General features: G+C 49.6%; 1 protein-coding gene across 2 annotated transcripts in view; it reads right to left on the bottom strand.

Moving 5' to 3' along the window:
- SNTG2 (syntrophin gamma 2) overlaps positions 1-21,433 on the bottom strand; it is a 204,610-nt gene that overhangs the window by 93,366 nt on the left and 89,811 nt on the right. The window contains exon 1 of one of the 2 annotated variants that reach the window (XM_066385769.1): positions 15,834-16,036. The exons of the other annotated variant lie outside the window; for it this stretch is intronic. Within the exon in view, the coding sequence (XP_066241866.1) occupies positions 15,834-15,905 (72 nt within the window). The 5' untranslated portion in view covers positions 15,906-16,036. Of the gene's footprint in view, positions 1-15,833; positions 16,037-21,433 lie in introns of those variants that run through there. 2 annotated transcript variants of the gene reach the window in all.

Genomic DNA, 21,433 nt, shown 5'->3' with positions numbered 1-21,433 from the left:
ACTGGCTTTACAGTACCGCACCCCAGATTCTGAAAGGCACTGTACCTCATTTCATCGAGTTCACGTAGAGACACCCAGTCCAGATAAATTTTGCAGAGTTTTATTAGAAGAGAAGATTTATTAAATATGCCGGCCGCATATGGCTGACAGGGGGCATCTCCAGGCCCAAACTGTGCAGTGCCAAAAATAGTTCAGGGGCTGTTTATATACCCTTGATCACACATGGGCGGGGGAGAACGTGACATCATGGTATGAGCTGTCAACATTTGTTTAGGGCAGGGGTCCCCAAACTATGGCCCACGGGCCACATGCAGTCCCCTAAGGCCATTTATCCGGCCCCCACTGCACTTCTGGAAGGGGCACCTCTTTCATTAAATATTGTATTTGTTCCCGTTTTGTTTTTTTACTTTAAAATAAGATATGTGCAGTGTGCATAGGGATTTGTTCATAGTTTTTTTTTATAGTCCGGCCCTCCAGTGGTCTGAGGGACAGTGAACTGGTCCCCTGTGTAAAAAGTTTGGAGACCCCTGGTTTAGGGGATACACAGAAACATTAAGACCTTTAAGGTAACACAATCAAAGATGTTTACAAATCTTTCAAGGTTTATCTTCCCTCACTAGCCTATAGATATTTTACTCTCAAGATTCCAGGGAGGGGGAGGAACTGCAATCAATGCAAGGTGGTATGTAAATTCTGCCTCCTATTGAAAGAGAAAAGTTTCTAGGTTAACCTTTATTTTAGATTTGAAACTGAATGACCTATTGTTCTTACAAGCCAGAAACTTCTATTATACATTCTTCTCCCTCTCCTCCCCTCCCCTCCCTAAAGGAGTGATGGGACAGGAAAGCCTCATAGGAAAGCCTGACCTTTTCTCCCAGAATATCAATATCAATTTTCAGCTCTTCTGGTACCTTACAACAGTTTGTCACCCAGGAGGTGCCTGCAGAGGAAACTCTCCCAGACCAACTGCAGACACTGTACACGGTGTAACTGACACTGTATGGCTTATGCAGCTTTAACCAACTACTTTTACAATACGTAAAAAAAAGGAAGTTTCTACAGAGAGCACAGTGATGTCAGAGAAAGAGTCTCAGACAATGACCGAATTCATCCAGTTTAGTCACGGCTGGCTATACCCATTTGGACAGTCTACCTCCCTTCTCCGGCTTCTATTTCCTGGTATGCAAAATTAGGTAGTTTCATCCTTTATGAGACCACACAGGGAGCAAATGAGATGGGGAAATCCTCCTGGGACCCAGGGCAGCCCAGAACACCCCAAGACAAGGTTCAGAGACGAGTCGGGGCTTTGTGAAGAGGGGCGGAGCGGCCCACCTTCTGTTCTCCTGCTGGCTGTGAGTGCCCACCTTTGCTTCCCTTGTCAGATAGCCCTGCACAACCCCCCAGGCTCCCACAACCTCCTGGCTGCCCCAACCCCTCTGTGCCATTCCACGGGAGCATGTCACCATTCCATTCCTGTTACTTGCTGCCCTGTCATACATGTTCCATCTGCCCAGTCAGGTGTAGCCCCCAGGTGCACAGATCATATTTCCTATAACATGTGCATTGCCCAAAGCACCTGCCACAAAGATGTGTCAGGAAACTGTTTGTTAAATGTGTTACAATACTATGATGTGTCACTCATTGTGGAGCAGCTCCAAAGTAATGTTTCAATTTTAACCTAAAGCTATTAAAGAGAGAAGTGCTATTGTACTCTGGGATAACCCTGTGAGCATCGCTGGGAGATATGAACTCTGAAAATACTAAGCGCTTACTGGTTTATCTAGCGTGTTTTATCTTTTGGGAGAGCCAAGGACATCTTCTGTAAAGAGCACAATCTGTCCTTTAATTAGAACAGCGATACATTTTGTCTCCACAGACATAATGAACACGTATTTGAGGAAGAAAAGAACGTCCCACACACTCAACAACCTCCTGCATCATCTGCAGAGGGGTCCTTCCCACCATAGCCTGAGCCTCGGACCTCGCCCTGCATGTCCTGTGCCTGCCGGGGGGTCCTGTTCATATCATGTGCCGCACAAGGCTTCGTGCAGGAAGCTCTGTGGTTCAAATCTGCGCCATCTGCTTCTGAGTGCAGGTCTGCTCACACCACGGCCGTCTTTACAAACGTTCAAAACAGAGAAAGAAACTGGATCCCATGGGACATTTTCCCTGAATCAAAGGGTGAAGTTACCTCTGTCCCTCCACGCAGAACACCCATGGAGAGTGGGGGAGGGCCAGCTGCGGTCCCAGAGGGGCTGCAGGGTGCGCACCAGACACACCCATCCGCAGATGTAAACCTCCCGCCTCCCCAGTCCTCACCCCAGGGCCCAGGAGGAAAAGGGGCAAATATGATATCTTGTCATCCCAGACTCTGTGTCTCCCTAAGTGCACATGTTTCTATCGCTATTTGCAGAGCAATATACACATTACGTTTTTGTATGAGATTGGTACCAGTTACGCAACACACACACCCGGAAATGATCAAGACAGTTAAGTAAAAGGCACTTTTCTCCCTCTCTTAGCTGTGCTTCTCAGAAAAAAATAAGCTGGTTGGATCTCTGAACACAATGCTTGCCCCCATTTCCTCTCTCAGAAACTGGTAATACTTGCCTCCTGGATATTTAAAATTCTTGCGATAAATTTAAGTAGTTACGAGGATTCATGACACGTAGCAACATCAGCAACATCTGGGCCTCCTGGGGGCAGGGGTGGAGAGTCCTGCACAGAGGGCCACCCTTCCATCTGGGGTCAAGCGTCCCCGTAACATCAGCCACGGAGAAGCACACTTCCCATGGACATTCTGGGAGACCAGCAACCAGAGGTCAGTTTCTCTCCTTAAATGAAATCATGCCATGGATGTCCCTCAAAGCCTTGGCCGGCAGGGGCAGTGCTGGGGGGTGGGAGTGGGGGTGACTGTCCCTGCATGGACCAGCCCCGCGGAGCTGGAGCACGCTTCTCAGAGGGAGACAACCACATTACCTGCCCCAGCCCAGAGCTCAGACCAGAGCCTGCTCTTCCCACTTCCTACCAAAGACAGGACGAACCGTGAGCACAAAACACACATCTGTCAGCTCACGAACTGTCCTGTTTGGGGGAAAGAAGATGCTTTCTCACCAGTTAGTACATTCGCCAAAAAAAAATAAAAAAAAAACTCATCCGGTCTCTGTGTTTAACGAGAGCGGGCACACGGTCCTGGTGGATTTCCCTTGATGGAACGGACACGCAATAACGGAGGGAAGGCCACCGCTCCCAGGAACCGGGCCTGTTTGCTCCTTCAGAGACCAGACTGTGTCTCAGGACAAGTGTAATTCATGGATATTTGGTTCTCTGGCAACACTTGATTGAATTTTATATCCTCACAAATTAAGCAGACTGCTTTCTGAAAGAAATGAACAACCGTTAATTCCCTGGGTAGAAAAACGACAGAGAAGATCTGTTTGCCCAGAAAATCTCCCTCAGGGAACGGCGTGCCCCAGAACCTCTCCTTGGTTCAGTTGCCGAAACCCCAAGAGGGAGCCAGCAGCCCTGTCCACCGCTGCCCGGTTCCGACGGTAACATTCCCACCCTGCGTAACAGAGTGCACTTTGGACCTGCAGGCTGGAGGCCAGGCCTGTGGACTGAGAGTGGGATGTTCTGCTGTCGCGTGGCAGTGTCTGGACTTCCTGTCTCCGCACTTGCACTTTCCCTAAGTGCTCTGCGTCCCTCCCCACCAGGTCCACTGACACACCACAGAGGACTGGCCTGCCCATAGCAGCAGAGCAAGCAGCCAGAAAGGCAGAGTGAGCAGCGTGGGCCCAGGGAGCCGGGAGGGGCCAGCAGAGAAGGTGGGTGACGCTCACTGAGGGGAAGGAGGCCATGGTGTTGCTCCAGCAGAGCAAGGCTGTGTGAGGAGCCCACACGTCACTGAGTCACAGTCGGGTTGGTGCGCAGTAGGGCTGCAGAGCCAGTGTCCAGGAGAGGCTGAGACCACACGCCTGGTGTGCAAGGCACCTCTGCCACAAGAACTGAGATGCATGAACCGCTGACGTGAACACAAACCGTGTGCAGGGACAAGCTTCATCCTGTGACCACCTTGTCACTCAGAGTGACACTTCCTGTTTTTCCCGACAGCCTTATCACCTCCTGACTTTTACCCACAATCCCCAGGGAACAGGACTTGGAAAAGCAGACAGTAGATCCACAGGCACGTCCTGTGTGTGACATGTACACGCAGCAGCTGGACAACAGTGGCGGTCAATCTATCTCATCTCCGGACCCAGATACATGTGTGGGCACAGCTTCGAAACATCAACTGTTCTCAAAGGAAAGTGAGGGAAACCTGTTCCTTTAACTGGTGGTAACTGGAACCCCGTTTCATATTAAAACCAAGCACACATTATGAAGTAGGCTTTTGTGTGAACTTAAAAAAATAAAACTCAAAGAATGAGGACGCTGAATTCCAATTAGGGCTCTGTCCACACAGGCGAGTGACCGTGCCAAATCCACGGAGACACTGGAGCCGGAGAAGCCTGCTTGGAACGCATGTGTGTGCATATGTGTACATATATGCATGGGTTTGTGCAAAGCGAGAGGATATGTGTACATGTGTGTGCACATGGGAACAGTGTGCCTATCTGCATGTGTGAGCATGTGCATGTGTTTGCATGTGCATATGTGTGCATGTGTCCATGGGTAGCGTTGGTGAGTAAAGAAGGGGGTGATTGGGGAAGGACACTGAACGCAGCCTGGGAGGTTGTCTCGTGAGCCACCTCTGCTCACGCACGCCATCCCTGCTCCATGATTACCAGCGTGGCCACAGAAGAACAGCCATTCTGTTCACTGGTGTAGTGCCTGGCCCAGGTCACCCTTCCCGGCTTGATGCAAACTCTCTGCTCATGACAAGCTGAGATGCAGGAGGGTGCTCGGGAGGAAGTTGCCCGGACGCAAGGGTCAGCCCTGACAGCCTCCAGCTTCAGCCCCAGAAAGTCATACAGAAAATAAGACAAAAACCAGTGCTTCTGGCTCCTGGCAGGGCTGACATGTGATCAGAAAGTCAGAGGGGAGGAGGTGCTGGGGCACAGCGCATACTTAGCTGGGTGTGGACATGGTCATTAACTCCCTGTCCCTCAGCACCTCACTGCAATAACTTTGGAGAAAAAGAAAGTATCTTAAGCAAGCGTTCACATCACCCCCTCACTTCTTTCTTATTTATCAATAAGTCAATTACACCGGACCGACCCACTCCTCACGCTTCCATCAGACAGCTCGGATGGGCTAACATTTCCAATAAGACCTGGGGGAGAAAAGGAGCCCTGCAGAGACCCTTGTACTCTTGCTAAAGTTTAATTATGAAACACGGGACGAAAGCAGGGGATCATCATCCAAACCATGTTGTTTTGTTCACTCTGGCAGAGTCCCAGCGGCTGGGAGCCGCGAGGTTTCCTGACAGCCGTACCTTTCCCCCAGGTCCCAGGGCAGCAGAGCCTCCTCCATGAATTCTTCATTGCCCGGTGTTTGTTCATTTCCTCAAAGAGGCTTTTCCTTCTCCTCGGTGTTTACTATGAAAAGAATCTCTCACTTGCTCACCTATAAAGAGGAATCTTCAGACAGTCATAATTGAAAACGCAATCCGACACATTTAACACCTTAGCACTTGGTTCGACGGGGCTGTGTAGGGTTAAGAATGAACTCTTAGGCCTTGGCTGGTTGGCTCAGTGGATGGAGTGTTGGCCTGGTATATGGATGTCCTGGGTTCAAGCCCCGGTCAGGGCACACAGGAGAAGTGACCATCTGCTTCTCTCTCCCTCCCTCTCCCCCTCTCTCCCTCCTGCAGCCAGTGGCTTGATTGGTTTGAGCATCGGCCCCAGGCACTGAGGATAGCTTGATTGGTCTGGGCAGTCGCCCCAGACTGGGGTTGCTGGGTGGATCCCGCTAGGGGCACATGTGGGAGTCTGTCTCTATCTCTCCTCCTCTCACTTAAAAAAAAAAAAAAAGCTTGCTCAGTGGAGATCTCTCTGCAGCGCACGTGGGGCTGACTGGTCCCTGCTGCGGCAGCTGTGAGGAAGGAAACAACTCTAAGGAGAACAGGAAAAGACCGCAGACTACAGGATGGTTTCCCTCAAACCACTTGTGAAGAACATATTTCTCGGCAACAAAACTGTGGGCTCCTTCCAGCTTCCCAAAAGGCCACTTGACAGATGACAGACATGGTGTTTCACACACAATCGCAAAGACACAACAGTCCCAATGAGGCCAATGGAATCAAGGTGGTCAGCAAGACAGGACAGGAAACTCTGTTTCTTCCATCCATCAGGCCCCAAAATACCCCCTCCCCGTCCTGCTCCCAGAGTTTTGACAGTGTCTGCGCCCACCGTCTGGCCTCTCTTCCATTGACCTTTACTCCTCCTCCTCACTGGACTGGTCACTAGCAGACCTATCTGTTTCCCACCACTGCCTCCGAGAGTCACCAGGGTGGCCGCCAACCACAAGCTTATGGAAATACCTCTCATGACATTTCCATTTTTCCTACAAGACTCTGAGCTCTTGTGAGCAGAAGCCCACATGGCTCTGAGTCATTCAGCCACCGGAGCCTTTTTACCAACGGAGAAACAGCGGGCGACGTTGTTACCCAGAGAGTTGGTTCAGGGCCAAGATGGCCCCAGAAGCCATGCTCTGCGCTCCGTGGTAAAAGCGCCCTTGGTGCTAGAATTTCCACATTTCACTGAAGAATCAATAAAGGTATGTTGAATGGTATGGGTTCACCTTTCTCAACAGAAAATTTAAAAAGTGATTTTTTTTTAATCTGTTCATCTCATCAGGAGTTCAACATCATGGTTGTGATAAAAATATACACTGTCTGCAGCAGCTTCCTACAAAGGATGTGCAGCGTGGTCCCTGGAAGCCCAGCCCATCTGCATCTTCGTCCCCGTCCCTGTCCCAGCAGCCTGGAGCCCTCAGCTCAGCCCAGAGACACCTGTCACCTCAGTTTGGACTTGGCCACTGGAAATGAGCTTGTGTCTCAGAATTGGGGAAATAGAATTCAAAATAACGTGACAGCTCTCAAGGAAACAAGACAATGGATGCAAATAAGCCTAAAATTTTAGAAAAAGGAGGTGCTGCTTTAGAAGGTGTTGCAGGAAACGCAACCTTTCAGCTTAGCAACATCTGCTCGTCCTGCCATCCAGTCAACTTCCATTTTCTGCAGTGTGACCCTTGAAATTGCCTTGAGCAAGAAAAATAGTCAAGTTTGGTCCTCCAGACTGAGATCTAAATTAGTTTATGATTAACAGATAAAACACAGGACCGGTCAGCGTCAGACCCGGGGCTGCAGCTGTGCCCAGGGCCACATGGGCCGGCGCCGAGCTGCTCAGGGGCACTGACAGCATCGCTCTCACGGAGCTCCACAGCTCAGGACACTCAGCAAAGGTCAGCAATTACACAGTACTTTACTTCTCAGTTTGGCCGCCGTGCGCAGGTGCCTTACTTTGGCGGGAGGTGTTCCCGTGAGATGGTCTCCTCCTCCAGGGATGTGTTAGCCTTGCAGGGCAGTTGGAACAGTGCACACAGACCTGGCGCCTCACAGCAGAGATGGACCCTGCCACAGTTCTGGAGGTCGGAAGTCCAAGATGAACCCCCTCCAGGGGCAGCGGCATCCCGGGCTCGTCGCCGCCTTCGTGGGAACACCCTCTGCTCCGTCTCATAAGCCCTCGTCCTGGGGCTTCCTGCTCACACGAATCCTTCAGGAGACCCCTCTCTCTGGGCCTCTAAACCTACTCCCTCCCAGCTTTGCCATTCACATCCTCAGGGATGAGGAGGGCATGGCCTCTCTGCTTGGAGACCACCGTCTGACTGACTACAGAAGATACCTGACAACCTTAAGATTATAGGCTCGTAGAGTGTCTTCCTAAAGAAAATCACAGTGAGACAATCAGTGTCTCAGTCACAACACAGCCAAACCCTGGGGCAAAACTCCAGCAGAAACAGTGACTGTTACAAGTGGTTCACAGAATCCTACCACACCAGGCTGTTTTATTTCTAGCCAATGAAGCACACACTGCCCCGCCACCGCTGGTAAGGGGCATCACATAAATTCTCCATGTCACAAGGCATCCCATAGTGCAATGGTCCCATTATGACAAAGCCCATCAAACCACACCAGACAGAAGTTTGGTATCTACATTCTCAGGGTCATATCTTATTACGAAGTTAGAAGTAGAAACTGTAGAAGGGCACATTGATTCACCTGTAATCAGATGCACCTAACAATGGTGGCAAGAAGATATGGTTGTCCCTGCATTACAGATTTATTAACAGTCACTGCAAATGGAACCATCACTAGAACCCCACAGGGCAGACTATACAGTTCTCCCCGTCGCACAGGTGAGTCACAGAGACATTCGCCTGTCTGCGGTCACCAGGGCTCACACGCCAGCCTCTGAGCTCCAGCCGCCACACTGACCAAGAACACCATCAACCAGAAAACATGGACGGGGCAGGAGGCGCCTGACGGAGAAACATGTTAAGAGAAGTTAGCAACTCACCTAAATGGGCCAGACCCACTTCACGTGAAAATAGTCTGTGGGTCCCTGTGGTATGGGCGGAAGCCAGGGACGGCGAGGATCTGACACGCGGCTCCTGGGTGACTGTCAGTGGCCTGCATCCGGACCACAGTCTGCTGTTCCTGTCACGTCCAGCTCCCAGCACAAGGCTCCTAGCAGGTGCACAGACACCCTGTGTCGTGTGTGTACTTTGTCATCACAAAGCAGTTTCCCACAGGACACGCAGTTGTACCCTCACCACATCCCCCTTCTACAGGCTGAGAAAGCCCGTGCCCACCCAGGTTCCCCCAAAGGTAGGAAGGCAGCAGACCCTTTGCGTTTCTACGACATAACGGCAGAAGCTGGTATTTCGTTACTTTGTTACAAGGACCATGATTAAGGTTAGGACTAAACACAGACTCGGATTTCCTTCACTGGAACCACAGGAAGCTGTGCTGACCCATCAGTGGCCAATCCCGTTCCAGGACTACTCCTAATGCGCCTGGGTTCTGGATGTCCCCAGGGTTAAGGTCTGAGGAGGTATTTCATATTTCTCAGTGCTTAAAAGTCAACCTAAGATAACCATACCATGAGAAGTCAAACAGATGGAGCCATTTGGTCAAGTATGATTATCTGGACCCATTAAGGATAATAATATTCAACAGGACAGAGATGAGGTGTAGACGAGATGACCTTTTCCCATGAACAGTTATGCTGATTTGTAAAAAGGATATTAAAAAATACCCGTTACAAAAATAAAAGATAGAATTTTATTCAAACCCAAAGCAGCTCATCACCAATATAAAATTCTCAGTGGAAGAGCCAGGAACACAACTGCCTCCCTCTTGCTCAGAGGACTGCACACCATCAATTCACATAAACACTCGCTGATGCAGCTGGTGTGGGCGTACTGGCTCCGACGTAGCAGGTGTACAAAGGGCTCGCCAACCTCTGCTCCTTCTGGAAGCGAGGGAGCAAGTCCCACTCAGGCACAAACAGTGTCACGGGCAGAGCTGAGCCAGGCCCCTTCGAAAGGCTGTGCCGATTTAGATGAGTCCCCAAGATTAGTCCATATTTAAACTCCCAGAATCCTGGACAGAGCCGGGGTCCGGCAGCGGGCGAGGGGTGTGTGGCTGCCTGGGTTGGAGGCCGGGGCTGGGGCGGACCTGGAGACAGGATGGAAGGCCCCCGGCGAGCTAATACAAAGCATTTATTTTCTACAGGAAATGTTCCGTCTTTCTGATAGGAACACCTGACAATTATCCCACACTTTATAAACAGGTTTTTTCCCTCACCTCTAGCTCAGTGGACAAAAATGTTCGACTATAGAATCTGGGTGCATTCACATGGTTATATTTAACCTATGACAATTCTTCAAATGGACAATAAAATATTGGCCTGCTAACAGCATTCATCCTGGAAATGAAATTTAATTCTTACCCATGATTTGTTGTTTAAACTATTTTGCTTGAAAAGTAATTGATCAGTGACTTGCTGGGACCAGAGGTGCATCTGTATCTGGAGCTAGGGGCTCCGACCTAACACGCATGAAGAGTAAATCAGGGATGATGCTGCTGAATTTTAGTATTTTACGTGATGCTATATAATAGTATAATTCAGTGCTGTCAGAAAGGATATCCAAATTTCAAGTGAATCTTGGTGCCTATCAAAACTAAGTAGAGTTGACCCTGGCCGGTTGGCTCAGTGGTAGAGCGTCGGCCTGGCGTGTGGATGTCTGGGTTCGATTCTCAGTCAGGGCACACAGAAGAGACCATCTGCTCCCCCCCCCCTCTACCCCTTTCTCTTTTTCTCCCCCTCCTGCAGCCATGGCTCCAATGGAGTGAGATGGCCCCGGGACACTGAGGATGGCTCCATGGCCTCCACCTCAGGCGCTAAGAAGAGCTCGGTTGCTGAGCAACAGAGCAGCAGCCCCAGGTGGGCAGAGCATTGCCCCCTAGTGGTCTTACTGGGTGGATTCCGGTCAGGGCACATGTGGAAGTCTATCTCTACCTTCCCTCCTCTCACTGAATAAAAAATAAAAAAAAAAAAACATACTAGGTAGAGTTGATGTCCAAATGTCAACGGTGTGGCCAAACTTATTCATTCACCACATAAGTGGCTAGTTCATATGCCTACACTGGGCTAGGTCTCCAGAGAGAGAGAGATGGGTGACACACCTCTCTAGACACTGTACCCGGAATGCCGTCAAAGCTCACACTTCCCTCAGGTGAGGTCTCTGAAGTTGAATTTGTCATGAGCTAAAATACAGTTTGTGTTTTCTAATTGTTGAGAAGCATATTCATTTTTTGTCCTAATATTTACTTAGCTAAAAGCTAATTATTAATTGTATTGACAGGATCTACAATTGTAGACTCTTTAGGAAACAAAAGCTATTTTACCCAATAACTTTAATTGAAAAATCATGGCGTCATGGTATTCCCAGCTTTTTTTTTTTTAAGTAGATCTCTTCTTTCATTCTTTTTTTTTTTTTAATTTTTTTAAAGACTTTATTCATTTTAGACAGGAGAGAGAGAGAGAGAGAATGAGAGAGGGGGGGGAGAGAGAGAGAGAGAAGGGAGGAGCAGGAAGCATCAACTCCCATATGTGCCTTGACCAGGTAAGCCCAGGGTTTTGAATCGGCGACCTCAGCATTTCCAGGACAACACTTTATCCACTGTGCCACCATAGGTCAGGCCTCCCAGCTCTTTTTAACAGCCTTGAAGACAAAGTGCAGAGCAAAGAGGAAGCTTAGGACTGCCTGGTGAAGGTGGCAGGGTCCTGGGGACAGGGGTAGCTCTGGGCAGGGGTGGCTCTGGGACAGGGGTGGTGATCAGCCCTGGGTCAGCAGAGCAGGCAAGCTTACTGTCTTGTTCAGAAATAGAAGGGATAAGCTGGCTTCCTGTGCCCAAAAGCAGTGTTAGCAAGGACTGGGGGAAAGTGACATCTAGCGTCTGCTGAAAATAACCCAAAAATCTATCCAAAACTAGAATCTGAATGACAATATGCACTAACCAGTGGGAATCAATGAAAAGCACACACTGTGAGAAGCGCCCATCTGCTTCTCCACCCCTCCCCCCCTCCTTCCTCTCTGTCTCTCTCTTCCCCTCCTGCAGTCAAGGCTCCATTGGAGCAAAGATGGCCCGGGCGCTGGGGATGGCTCCTTGGCCTCTGCCCCAGGCGCTAGAGTGGCTCTGGTCGCGGCAGAGCGACGCCCCGGAGGGGCAGAGCATTGCCCCCTGGTGGGCATGCCGGGTGGATCCCGGTCGGGTGCATGCGGGAGTCTGTCTGACTGTCTCTCCCCGTTTCTAGCTTCAGAAAAATACAAAAAAAAAAAAAAAAGAAAGAAAAACACACACTGGTTTAAAATGCAAATGAAATTCTCACGCATTTTCCTCTAAAGGATTTTTTTTAATCTTCCTTGTTTCATTTAAAAAAGAATACCTGTAGATTCTAATTAAACACAGAGTTTCTCAGGGTGTTGGGATCAGAGATTCAAAGTGACCTTCAGAACCCGCACCACAGAAGTTCAAGTGAGAAAGGAAACATGGAATGTGGAGTGTCCCAGGCTACCTGAGGTGTCCAGATGTACCTGAGCTGGATCCGGCCACCAACACCCTGAACATGCAAAGCAAATATACCCACTGGTGCTCAGCACAGTGCAGGGCTAGGGACAGATAGGGGGCCTGAAGAGTCCTCTTCCAGAACTCACTTCCCGTGCCTGAGGCTACCATAGGCTACCTGGGCCGACAGGTAAGCCAAACATCATACCGCTGTAATACACAGTTCTATGAAAAGCCCCAGGCAAGCAGGAGGCCAGCCCGTGAACCAGACATCAAAAGCAGCCATGCTCTGGACAATGGCACAAGCGTGTGGGAGATGCGGTTACTCTCTGACATGCAAATACCAGAAGGAAAACCAGGTTTCAGGATGCAGGTTCTGACACTGGTTTTGAAATGTGAACTCAATGTCCAAACAGGACGCACACACAGAGGTCTGAGCTGAGTGGCTGATGCCCCAGGCTGGGGGTCACGAGGGAGGGTGACAATCTGAACCACAGGGGCAGAGGGTGAGGTGACCTGGATACAAGGCCAGGAAACAAGAGAAGGTACAACAGAAGCTATACTCCAACTCTGAAAGGCAGAACTGAGGCTTCACTCCCCAGAGACCCTGAGGACAGAGAAGCAGAGGTGTGCTGGCTGAGACGTGGAGCCAGGTGAACATGAGGCAGGTCTGTGGTCTGGGGACACTGGGGCTTTGGTGTCTCAGGAATGGAGGCTGAAGGCAGGCTGCAGGTGACTGGGCAGCGACCAGGTAGAGTTGAGGGAAAGACCCCAGGAAATGGGCCCATATACCCACTTAATAGGTAAGGGGACTGGGATGTGAATTTATTCAACTCACTCAATACACAGGATCTCTTTCCTCCATCCCGATTATAAGGCAACTAAATGTCTTCATTTGTGACTCAGTCTATAAATCAGATTTTTTTTATTTGTTAACTCATTTCTTTGACAGAATACGTTTCTTCGCTGGACTATACTCCGAGGCTGCCCGCACGTTAGCTTCTCTCAAAGTGTGTCTCACGCGACATGCTGGGAGGTAGAACTAAATTAACATTGAAATTCAAAAGCCACATGTATGGTTATGTATTTATACAGACATGTAGTTAGAAAAGGTTGTTGTTCCACACATGCTGTTTGGGCAATCAGACAAATTGACCGTCAATACTTTCCATAACTGAGCACAGTTTTCTAACTTGGATCTTGTTCAAATGGTCACTGGCAAACACATCTCCTGATAAAATGAGATCATGCCCCCACTCTGAAACAAGGGAATCTTGCTGGTGATGTCACAGACATCACGAGAAATCCCACAGCTGAAGCCAAAGATGAGTCAGCAAGGATGAGAAATGTGTCACAAAAGCTTAAGATACGTGGGCAGCCTCCCTAGGAGGGAGGTGCCTTCGCAGACCCTACCCTGCAGTAAGTTGCCTCTCTAAGAGATGGCTGTTAGCAGGACAGCCACAACTTAAAATGACCCGACACACTGTCACCTACTACAAAACAGCACATTGCCACCTGCTGCCACTTCAAGCTTCCTGCCCCTTCCACTGAAGTGGTGTTGTTATTCAAAATCAAAAAATAGGCTCTCAATTCAAATCTAACATAAACACGGGCACAGTGTAGAAATGGCTCTCCAGCGGCAGTGGGTTTACACCAGGAATACAGAGATAACCAAGCACAGAAACATGCGAACTCACCTAACTTAAAGCAAGTCAAGACAGGAAACAGCTACCCGGAAGGAAAAAGAAAAAAGAAGCCCCTGTACTGAACAAGAGACATTTACATTTGGCCAAATTCCCATTATTCAAACAAGCGGTCATTATAAAGAATGTGTTATATTTTTAACTTCAGGAAAAAAAATATATTTATGACTAGAAATATAAGGTTTAAAACAGTTTTTTTATCATTGTTCTAATTAGAAGCACTAAGTTCTCTTTCGTACCTGAAATAATCAAATGACTATGCAAACTCAATGATATTACAGATAGTGACTAATAAGAAAAATAGCAATTCTGCATGGCTGTCTAGACTCGTCATTCAAGTAAAAATTAATGGCCATGAAAGGTTCATAGGGTATTAATCTTCAGGGGCCACTTTCCATCAACTATTTACATTATTTATAGAGACAAATTACTCTTGTTCTTAACAGGCTCTACGTTGTTATTCTAATATCTGGCCTTCTGATGCTGACATTTCCTTGCAAGCACAATTCACACAGGTTGTATGATACAATCAAGGCTCTTCTTACAAAGAAGCCCTCACCCCCTCAGGCAGCACACAGGTGTATGGAGCCACTGGGCTGAGCACAACTCTCAGCACACAGTACTATGTGGAGGCCTTGCAGCTGACACATTTTTTTAAAAAACCGAATTTACTGCCGATAACTCATCAACTGGGTTACTTCTGCAGTATGATAACCGTACAATCAATCCACCGCCATTCTTCCACTAAAATCACGAAGATTACAAACTAGACTTGTGGCAAGAACACTTCAAGCTCCGTGCCATGGAAGGGCATCCTTTCAAAATTCAAAGTAGCTTTAAAATGAAAGTGTCACTTTGGGCTTCTCAGCTCCATCTCAAGTGGTCCAGTTTCAAAGCCCCTGAAGCACATGTTCCAGGTGTAAGGACCACCTGCAACAGCTATATTCACACCACAGAGCACTTTAAAAAGTAAACAACCACTCTGTACAAGATTTAATGCTAAAATTTTGCAATAACATCCAGAGTGGTAAAATTAATGGAAGAGGCATCTTACCTACACACAGATTTTTAAAACATCTCTACACCGTAGGTGAGCAGCGTATGACAAACATGAATGGATAAAGCCTTCACCTGCTGACGTCTGAGAAGCGCATCCCCAGTTCGGTTCGCACTGCACTGCACTGCACTGCACTGCACTCTGGCACTGGGGTCTGCGGCCCGGGTCGGTTGGGGTGAGGTCACTGCGTTTGCCAAGAGCCCAGACGTCAGACTACTAGCAGGAACTAGAAAATCGGTTCTTTCTCAAACTATTTCCAGAACACTGGGCTGTGGGCGGCAACTTGAACGTTCCCAAGAACTTTTCGTTCAGGTTTGAGCCAACATCCCTGCTTTCTCCTTCAATCAATAGTTCGGTTATTCAAAAATAAGAGGGGGAGGGGAGTTGTTTGGGATAGGAACGAGAACACACATCAAACTCCGGCGTTGTGAGCCCCTAAGCTCCTGGCTGGGGAAGGCGTCCACGACACCTCCAGGTGGGCACCTCGGCGACCCCGGCCCGCCCGCTGGGAACCCAGGAGCCGCTCACACAAAGAAGCAGGAGCGAACCCCAGAGCCCGGTTCGGCAAAGCCAAAGCCCCGCGCTTCAACATCGGCCCTCCAGGACACTAATCAGCAAACCCCGCAAGTCCCCACTTGGGTTCCTGGGGTGGGGGAACGGGGCGGTCAGGGGAGGGTGCCCACTACCCCCAGGGTCCCTGTGGCGACCAGCTGCAGGAGCTGCTCCCGGAGACGGAGACGAGGAAGGGAGCGCAGGGTTAGGAGTCAGGTGAGGGGGCTCCAGGTGAGGAGGAGCGCAGGAGAGGAGAGGTGCGAGGGGTGGATAGGAAGCGGGGGACTAGGTCAGGGGAGAAGGCTCAGGGGACGGGGGATTCGAGCTAAGGAGGGGTGCAGGGAGGGAAGGGGGCTCCCGGTGAGGAGCCAAGCGAGAGGACAGGACGGGGAGGGGGGAGGGGGCGACTGGGGAGGAGGGCGAAGGGCCCGGAGGGCTCACTCACCCGCACGGGCACCAGCAGGCGGCCCGGGGACCCGCGGGGGGCGGCCGGAGGCGGAGGTCTGTCGCCACTCATCGCCGCCCACGCGGCGAGGCCCGCGCTCCGGGCCGGGAGAGCTCAGCGCCGGGACCCGCGTGAGCATCAAAGGGCCCCGCGGGCGCCGCGTCCGCGCCCCACTCGGGTCGGGATCGCGCGCGGCTGGTAGAGGCCGGAGGGGCCGCGAGCTCCGCCCGCCGCCCGTGCGCTCCGCCCACGCGGACCCGCCCCGGAGGAGGCACGCGTGGCGGGCGGACCCGGGGGACGGCGGAACGAGTGGGCGCGCTCCGCGGCCGGGGATGCGGCCCCGCGGGGCTCGGCACCCCTCCCGGGCTGATCTGATCCGGGGTGGGCACTCACACGTCCACCGCGGGCGCGCACTGGTCCTTCTCGGCCTCGGACGGTCCCGGTGCGGCCGCTTCTTGGCCCCGGGGACGTCTCCCACCCCTTCCCCAGGGGTGTCCCTGTCACAGCCAAGCCGACTCGGGACCCTGGGGACCGCGGGCAGAGGACAGCAGAAGCCTCATCTCTGTCCTGCCCAGCCCGCGTCCCTCTGTCCCTTCGGCGTCAGCCCACACCAAGAGACAGTGCCCGCCGCTGGGGACGCGGTGGCCCTGCCACCTGGGCCTCCGCGCCCTCCGCGCCCTCCGCACGGCCAGCTGTGGGCCGGTTCCCCTTCTCACTCAGCTTTGCGCCAAAAGGACTCTCCGGGCAGCGGGATCAGGTTATGGACTGAGATCATCCTATAGTGTCGACTGTAAATGTCAGTGGAAGTTAGTTGGGGGTACATCTCAGGAAATAAACACAAAAAGCAGGCTAGCAACCTGTTACAAAGAAGCAAGCACCTATTTTCCCCCTTTCCAAACCCTGTGCCGTGCTCCCCTCCCCCACCCATGAATCCCACACCCCAATGTAAACTCAGCGAGCCAGTCTGTGACCTTCCAAGGCGGGGAAGAGGCCGAGCCGCGGGCCGCCAGGCGCAGGTAGACAACGTGTGTATTGAACAGAGGATTCCAGATGCTCCTTTTTCTGACTCCTACATGTTTTCACTTTCCACCTTTGAGACATAATTGACCTGTAACGTAGTGTCAATAAGGTGTACGAAGTGTCGATCTGATACATTTATATTGCAACATGATTACCACCAAACAGCTAGCTCACACCCCCATCAGGCCACATAATAACCGTGTCTTCCTACTGGTGAGGCCAGTTAAGATGTGCTCTCTTAACTTTCAAGTATAGAATGTGGCGTTGGTAGCCATAGTCACCACGCTGTATAAAGATCTCTAGGACATACTCATAACAGAGTTTGAGCTCTCTGACCAACATCTGTCCTTTTATCTCTTCCATCCCCTGGGCCCTGGGAGCCGCCACTCTTATTTCTCTGAGTTTGGATTTCCCACTCCCCGCCACACACACACATGTAAGTGAGATGGAGAGGTATCCTTCTCTGTCTCATTTATTTTAGCACTATGCCTTCAAAGTTCACCCACAAATGGTGGGACTGTCTCCTTTCTGGTGGCTGTATAACATTCCAGATCTATATTCCCCATCCACCCATCCATCCATCCATCCATCCATCCATCACCAGTCTCTCAGAGTGTTTCCATATCTTGGCTATTGTGAATGATGTTGCTATAGTGTGGGGTGTGGGTACCTCTTTGAGATCTTGTTTTCATTTCCTTAGGGCAGAAGTGGGGTTGTCCGGTCATAGGGTAGTTCTAGTTTTTTTGTTATTTGCTTTTTAATTCCTCACTATTATTCTTAGTGGCTCCTGGAGGGAAGATCTACTCCTGGGTCCAAAGATGAAAAAAATGCATAAATGTGGGTTTTGGGAGACTTGAGATTTGTCCAATTTTATCATTAAATGTTTGAATGGTTAAAGAATATGGGCATACTTTTGTGGGGGTTTTTTCAGGCCAAATTTAGTTCGTTTGTAAGATGTGTGGGTTTTACCTGGCCATTTCTGGAATCTTTTCCACATTAAAAGTTTATAATTCTAGCCTGACCTGTGTGGCGCAGTGGATAAAGCGTCCACCTGGAATGCTGAGGTCACTGGTTTGAAACCCTGGGCTTGCCTGGTCAGGGCACATACGAAAAGCAACTACTACAAGGTGTTTCCTACTCCTCTTTCTCTTCCTATCTATCTATCTATCTATCTATCTATCTATCTATTTCCCATCTCTAAAATCAATAAATAAAATCTTTTTTAAAAAAGTGTATGATTCTACATCTAGGACGTCTCAGATGTTCTGGGGCTGCCTTTGAAAAGCTAAGTAATTCAACCTTTGAACCATAGCTTCTCTGCTTCTATGCATTTTGTGTTAGGATTGTTAATTAAGGTTTATTTGTTTGTTTTTATTTATTATTATTTTAGGTTTTATTTATTCATTTTTAGAGAGAAGAGAGAGAGAGAGAGAGAAGGGGGGAGGAGCAGGAAGCATCAACTCCTGTATGTGCCTTGACCAGGCAAGCCCAGGGTTTCAAACCAGTGACCTCAGCATTCCAGGTCAACACTTTATCCACTGCACCTCCATGGATCAGGCTGCTTGCTTATTTTTAAATAATGGGGCTCTACCACAACAATAATAATGACAATAAATTGTGGAACACTGACTATCTTGAAAGTCTGACAGGGAATAACCTGAAAAGAATTTCCTATGTGAAATCAAATTCTAAAATTTTCATGATAGATGTAAATTTCTTTATAATTTATTAATCTTTACTTTTGAAATAATTCCAAATTCACAGAAAAGTTGCAAACATACTTTAAAAAAAAACTTCCACTTATCCTTCATGCAGACTCTACCTTGTTCATATCTGACAGTGTTTGCCGTGTGGTTGGTTTCTATTTATACACAGATACTTTGAGGTGTGTGGAGAGTTACCTCTGAGTCCTAAATGTCCTTCCAGAACACCAGGGAAACCACTTTTCCTTTCAGAGTCAGCACATTAGAATCAGAAAATTATCATTGACACCATAATGGCTGACCGCTTTCCAATCGCACCAATTTTCCTAATTATGTCCTTTTGTAGCCGTCACACCCACGATTACTGACTTCTTTCTGTTCCCTTCTGCTTCACAATCCAACTCAGATGGCCCTTGGCCTTCAGCCTGTGCCCCTCTGGTCCCTGTCAGTCTCAGTTGTGATGTTTTGAAGAGGAGAGGAGGACCTGCAGTTGGGATTGGTCCAAAGAATCCCCAGCACTGAATTCCTCTACATTTAAGTGGGAATATCAGGGAAATTACTCACTGTGTATATTATCAGAAGATACATGGGGTTTGGTGTCCCAGTTCTGGTGATGCTAACTTTGTCACTGGTCAAAGTGTCTGCAGGTTTTGCTACTATGAAACTAATAAATGTGGGAACGTGTGACTATATAACTGGTTAGTGAGTGTATTATTAAGTGATTAATATAAATTTACATTGGAATTATTAAATTTTACATAACAAATCATCCTAAAATGCAATGGCTTAAAATAACAGTAATGAACGATTGTCTCACAATCGTTCAGAGACAGGAGGATTGGCTGACCTCGGTGGTTGGGACCCAGGCGTCTTGGGAGGCAGTGGGCTGCCCACGAGGACCACTGTCCCAAGAGGTGGGATTAGCCTCCAGGTTCCTTCTCAAGGTGGCTAACCCACCTGGCCAGTGAGTAGGGTCTGGGAGCTTCCCCACCTGGTCCTATCCCCAGGGCTGCATGAGGGTCCTCCTGGCACCATGGCGGGCTCCCCCAGGACAAGCAGTTAGAGAGACCAGGCTGCATGTCTCGTGTGGCCAGGCCTCAGAAGGTATGATCATTACTTCCTCTAAGTGAGTATCAGGGCCACGCAGAGCCACCCTGAGTCAGTGTGGGAGGATAAGCCAAGAACGCGGGCAGGTGCCTCAGGATCTCTGGAGGTCAGTATGGAGGCTGGTTGCCATGGTAAGGAAGAAGTACATATTTAAATAATCCTCTGATGAGTCTTACGTGAGTCAGTTATTACCCTGATGATTGCAAATGACGATTGTGTCATTTTCTTTCTACATTTACAACTTGGCATTCTATGCTAAAGGACTTGTTTATCCATTCATTTATTTATATTACTATGAACAAATGGGTCTGCATTTTATTCAGTGGCCAATTAAGAGTGTTTGGAGCTGTGACTGCTCTGCCCTTTGCCCATCCCCGTTCTTCTCTAAGGGCTTCCTCACCTTCTGTGTGAGGCCATTCTCAGAATCGGCCTTCTCTCTCAGGGGCCCTGATTCTTTTTAGCGGAGAATGATATTTAGAAACTGAAATGAAAAACATATCCACCTCTGCCTCTGCACTGAACTGCCGATCGAGTTGTGCAGATTAGTACCTGCTCCTTCCTTCAGAGCCGCCTGCAGGGTTGATTCCAGGGCCTGGTTCTCCGCCGCCCCCTCTCCTTCTCCATTAGTATCTGCATCACCTCAATTCTCTTTACATTTTCACTCAGCCCCTGTATCTAGTCAGCTCTCTAAGCGTACAACTGCCACTGGACTCAGTTCAGCTGGCCCCAAACATGGGCTCCTGTGAGCCCAGCGAGACCTCCCCCGCCCCAGCATGCCCCAGCCGTCCGTGCTGGCCAGGATCCCCCAGAACCACTACCAGCCGGTGGCTGTGAGGACAGACGGAGAACCGCACAGGGCTCACACGTCTGCTCTGGGGTCATTTCTCCATGGCCTGGCCCGAGTCCTCGCTGCTTGGTCTCTGGGAGCTCCCAGATCTGTGGGCTGCAGACAGCACTGGTCCTAGTGTCCCCAGTTTATAAAAGGGCAGCAGGTTCCTTGACTATGAGCCTCATCTCAGGGTTCCCTCCTCCTAGCATGTCCTGTGCTATTTCTAGCTTCTATGCTCGCCTCTGGCACGGGCTGGCAGGTGCAGGTTGCTTGTCACAGTTCCAAGCACAAGACTTGTAAACACCTGTGGTGTTTTTGTTTTTTTGTATTTTTCTGAAGTTAGAAACGGGGAGGCAGTCAGACAGACTCCCGCATGCGCCCGACCAGGATCCACCCGGCATGCCCACAAGGGGGCGAAGCTCTGCCCATCTGGGGCATTGCTCTGTTGCAGCCAGAGCCATTCTAGTGCCTGAGGCAGAGGCCAAAGAGCCATCCTCAGTGCCCAGGCCAACTTTGCTCCAGTGGAGCCTTGGCTGCAAGAGGGGAAGAGAGAGACAGAGAGGAAGGAGAGGGGGAGGGGTGGAGAAGCAGATGGGCGCTTCTCCTCTGTGCCCTGGCCGGGAATCGAACCCGGGACTCCTGTACACCAGGCCGACGCTCTACCACTGAGCCAATGGGCCAGGGCCAACACCTGTGGTTTTATAATGATATATATTTGCTACAAAAAAAGTATGTTTGTCTCTCACATAATTTCTTGGTGTTGTCTAAAGTGTGGAAATTCACTACAGAGTAAAAAGAAAACAAACTATTATTTAAGATCATTTACCACATTCCTCATTTCCCAAAACTGATGAGAAGAATGATTTCAAAATTCACAAGCACTAGGTTACAGAGCGGGTATCACTTCTTCCCATTCTTCACATAATAAGTTTGAATTCTTT

Source organism: Saccopteryx leptura, chromosome 5 (genome assembly GCF_036850995.1).
Source record: "Saccopteryx leptura isolate mSacLep1 chromosome 5, mSacLep1_pri_phased_curated, whole genome shotgun sequence".
In the NCBI taxonomy this organism is placed as follows: domain Eukaryota; kingdom Metazoa; phylum Chordata; class Mammalia; order Chiroptera; family Emballonuridae; genus Saccopteryx; species Saccopteryx leptura.
The sequence above is the reverse complement of the archived record's forward strand: the minus strand, read 5'-3'. Positions and strand labels throughout refer to the sequence as shown.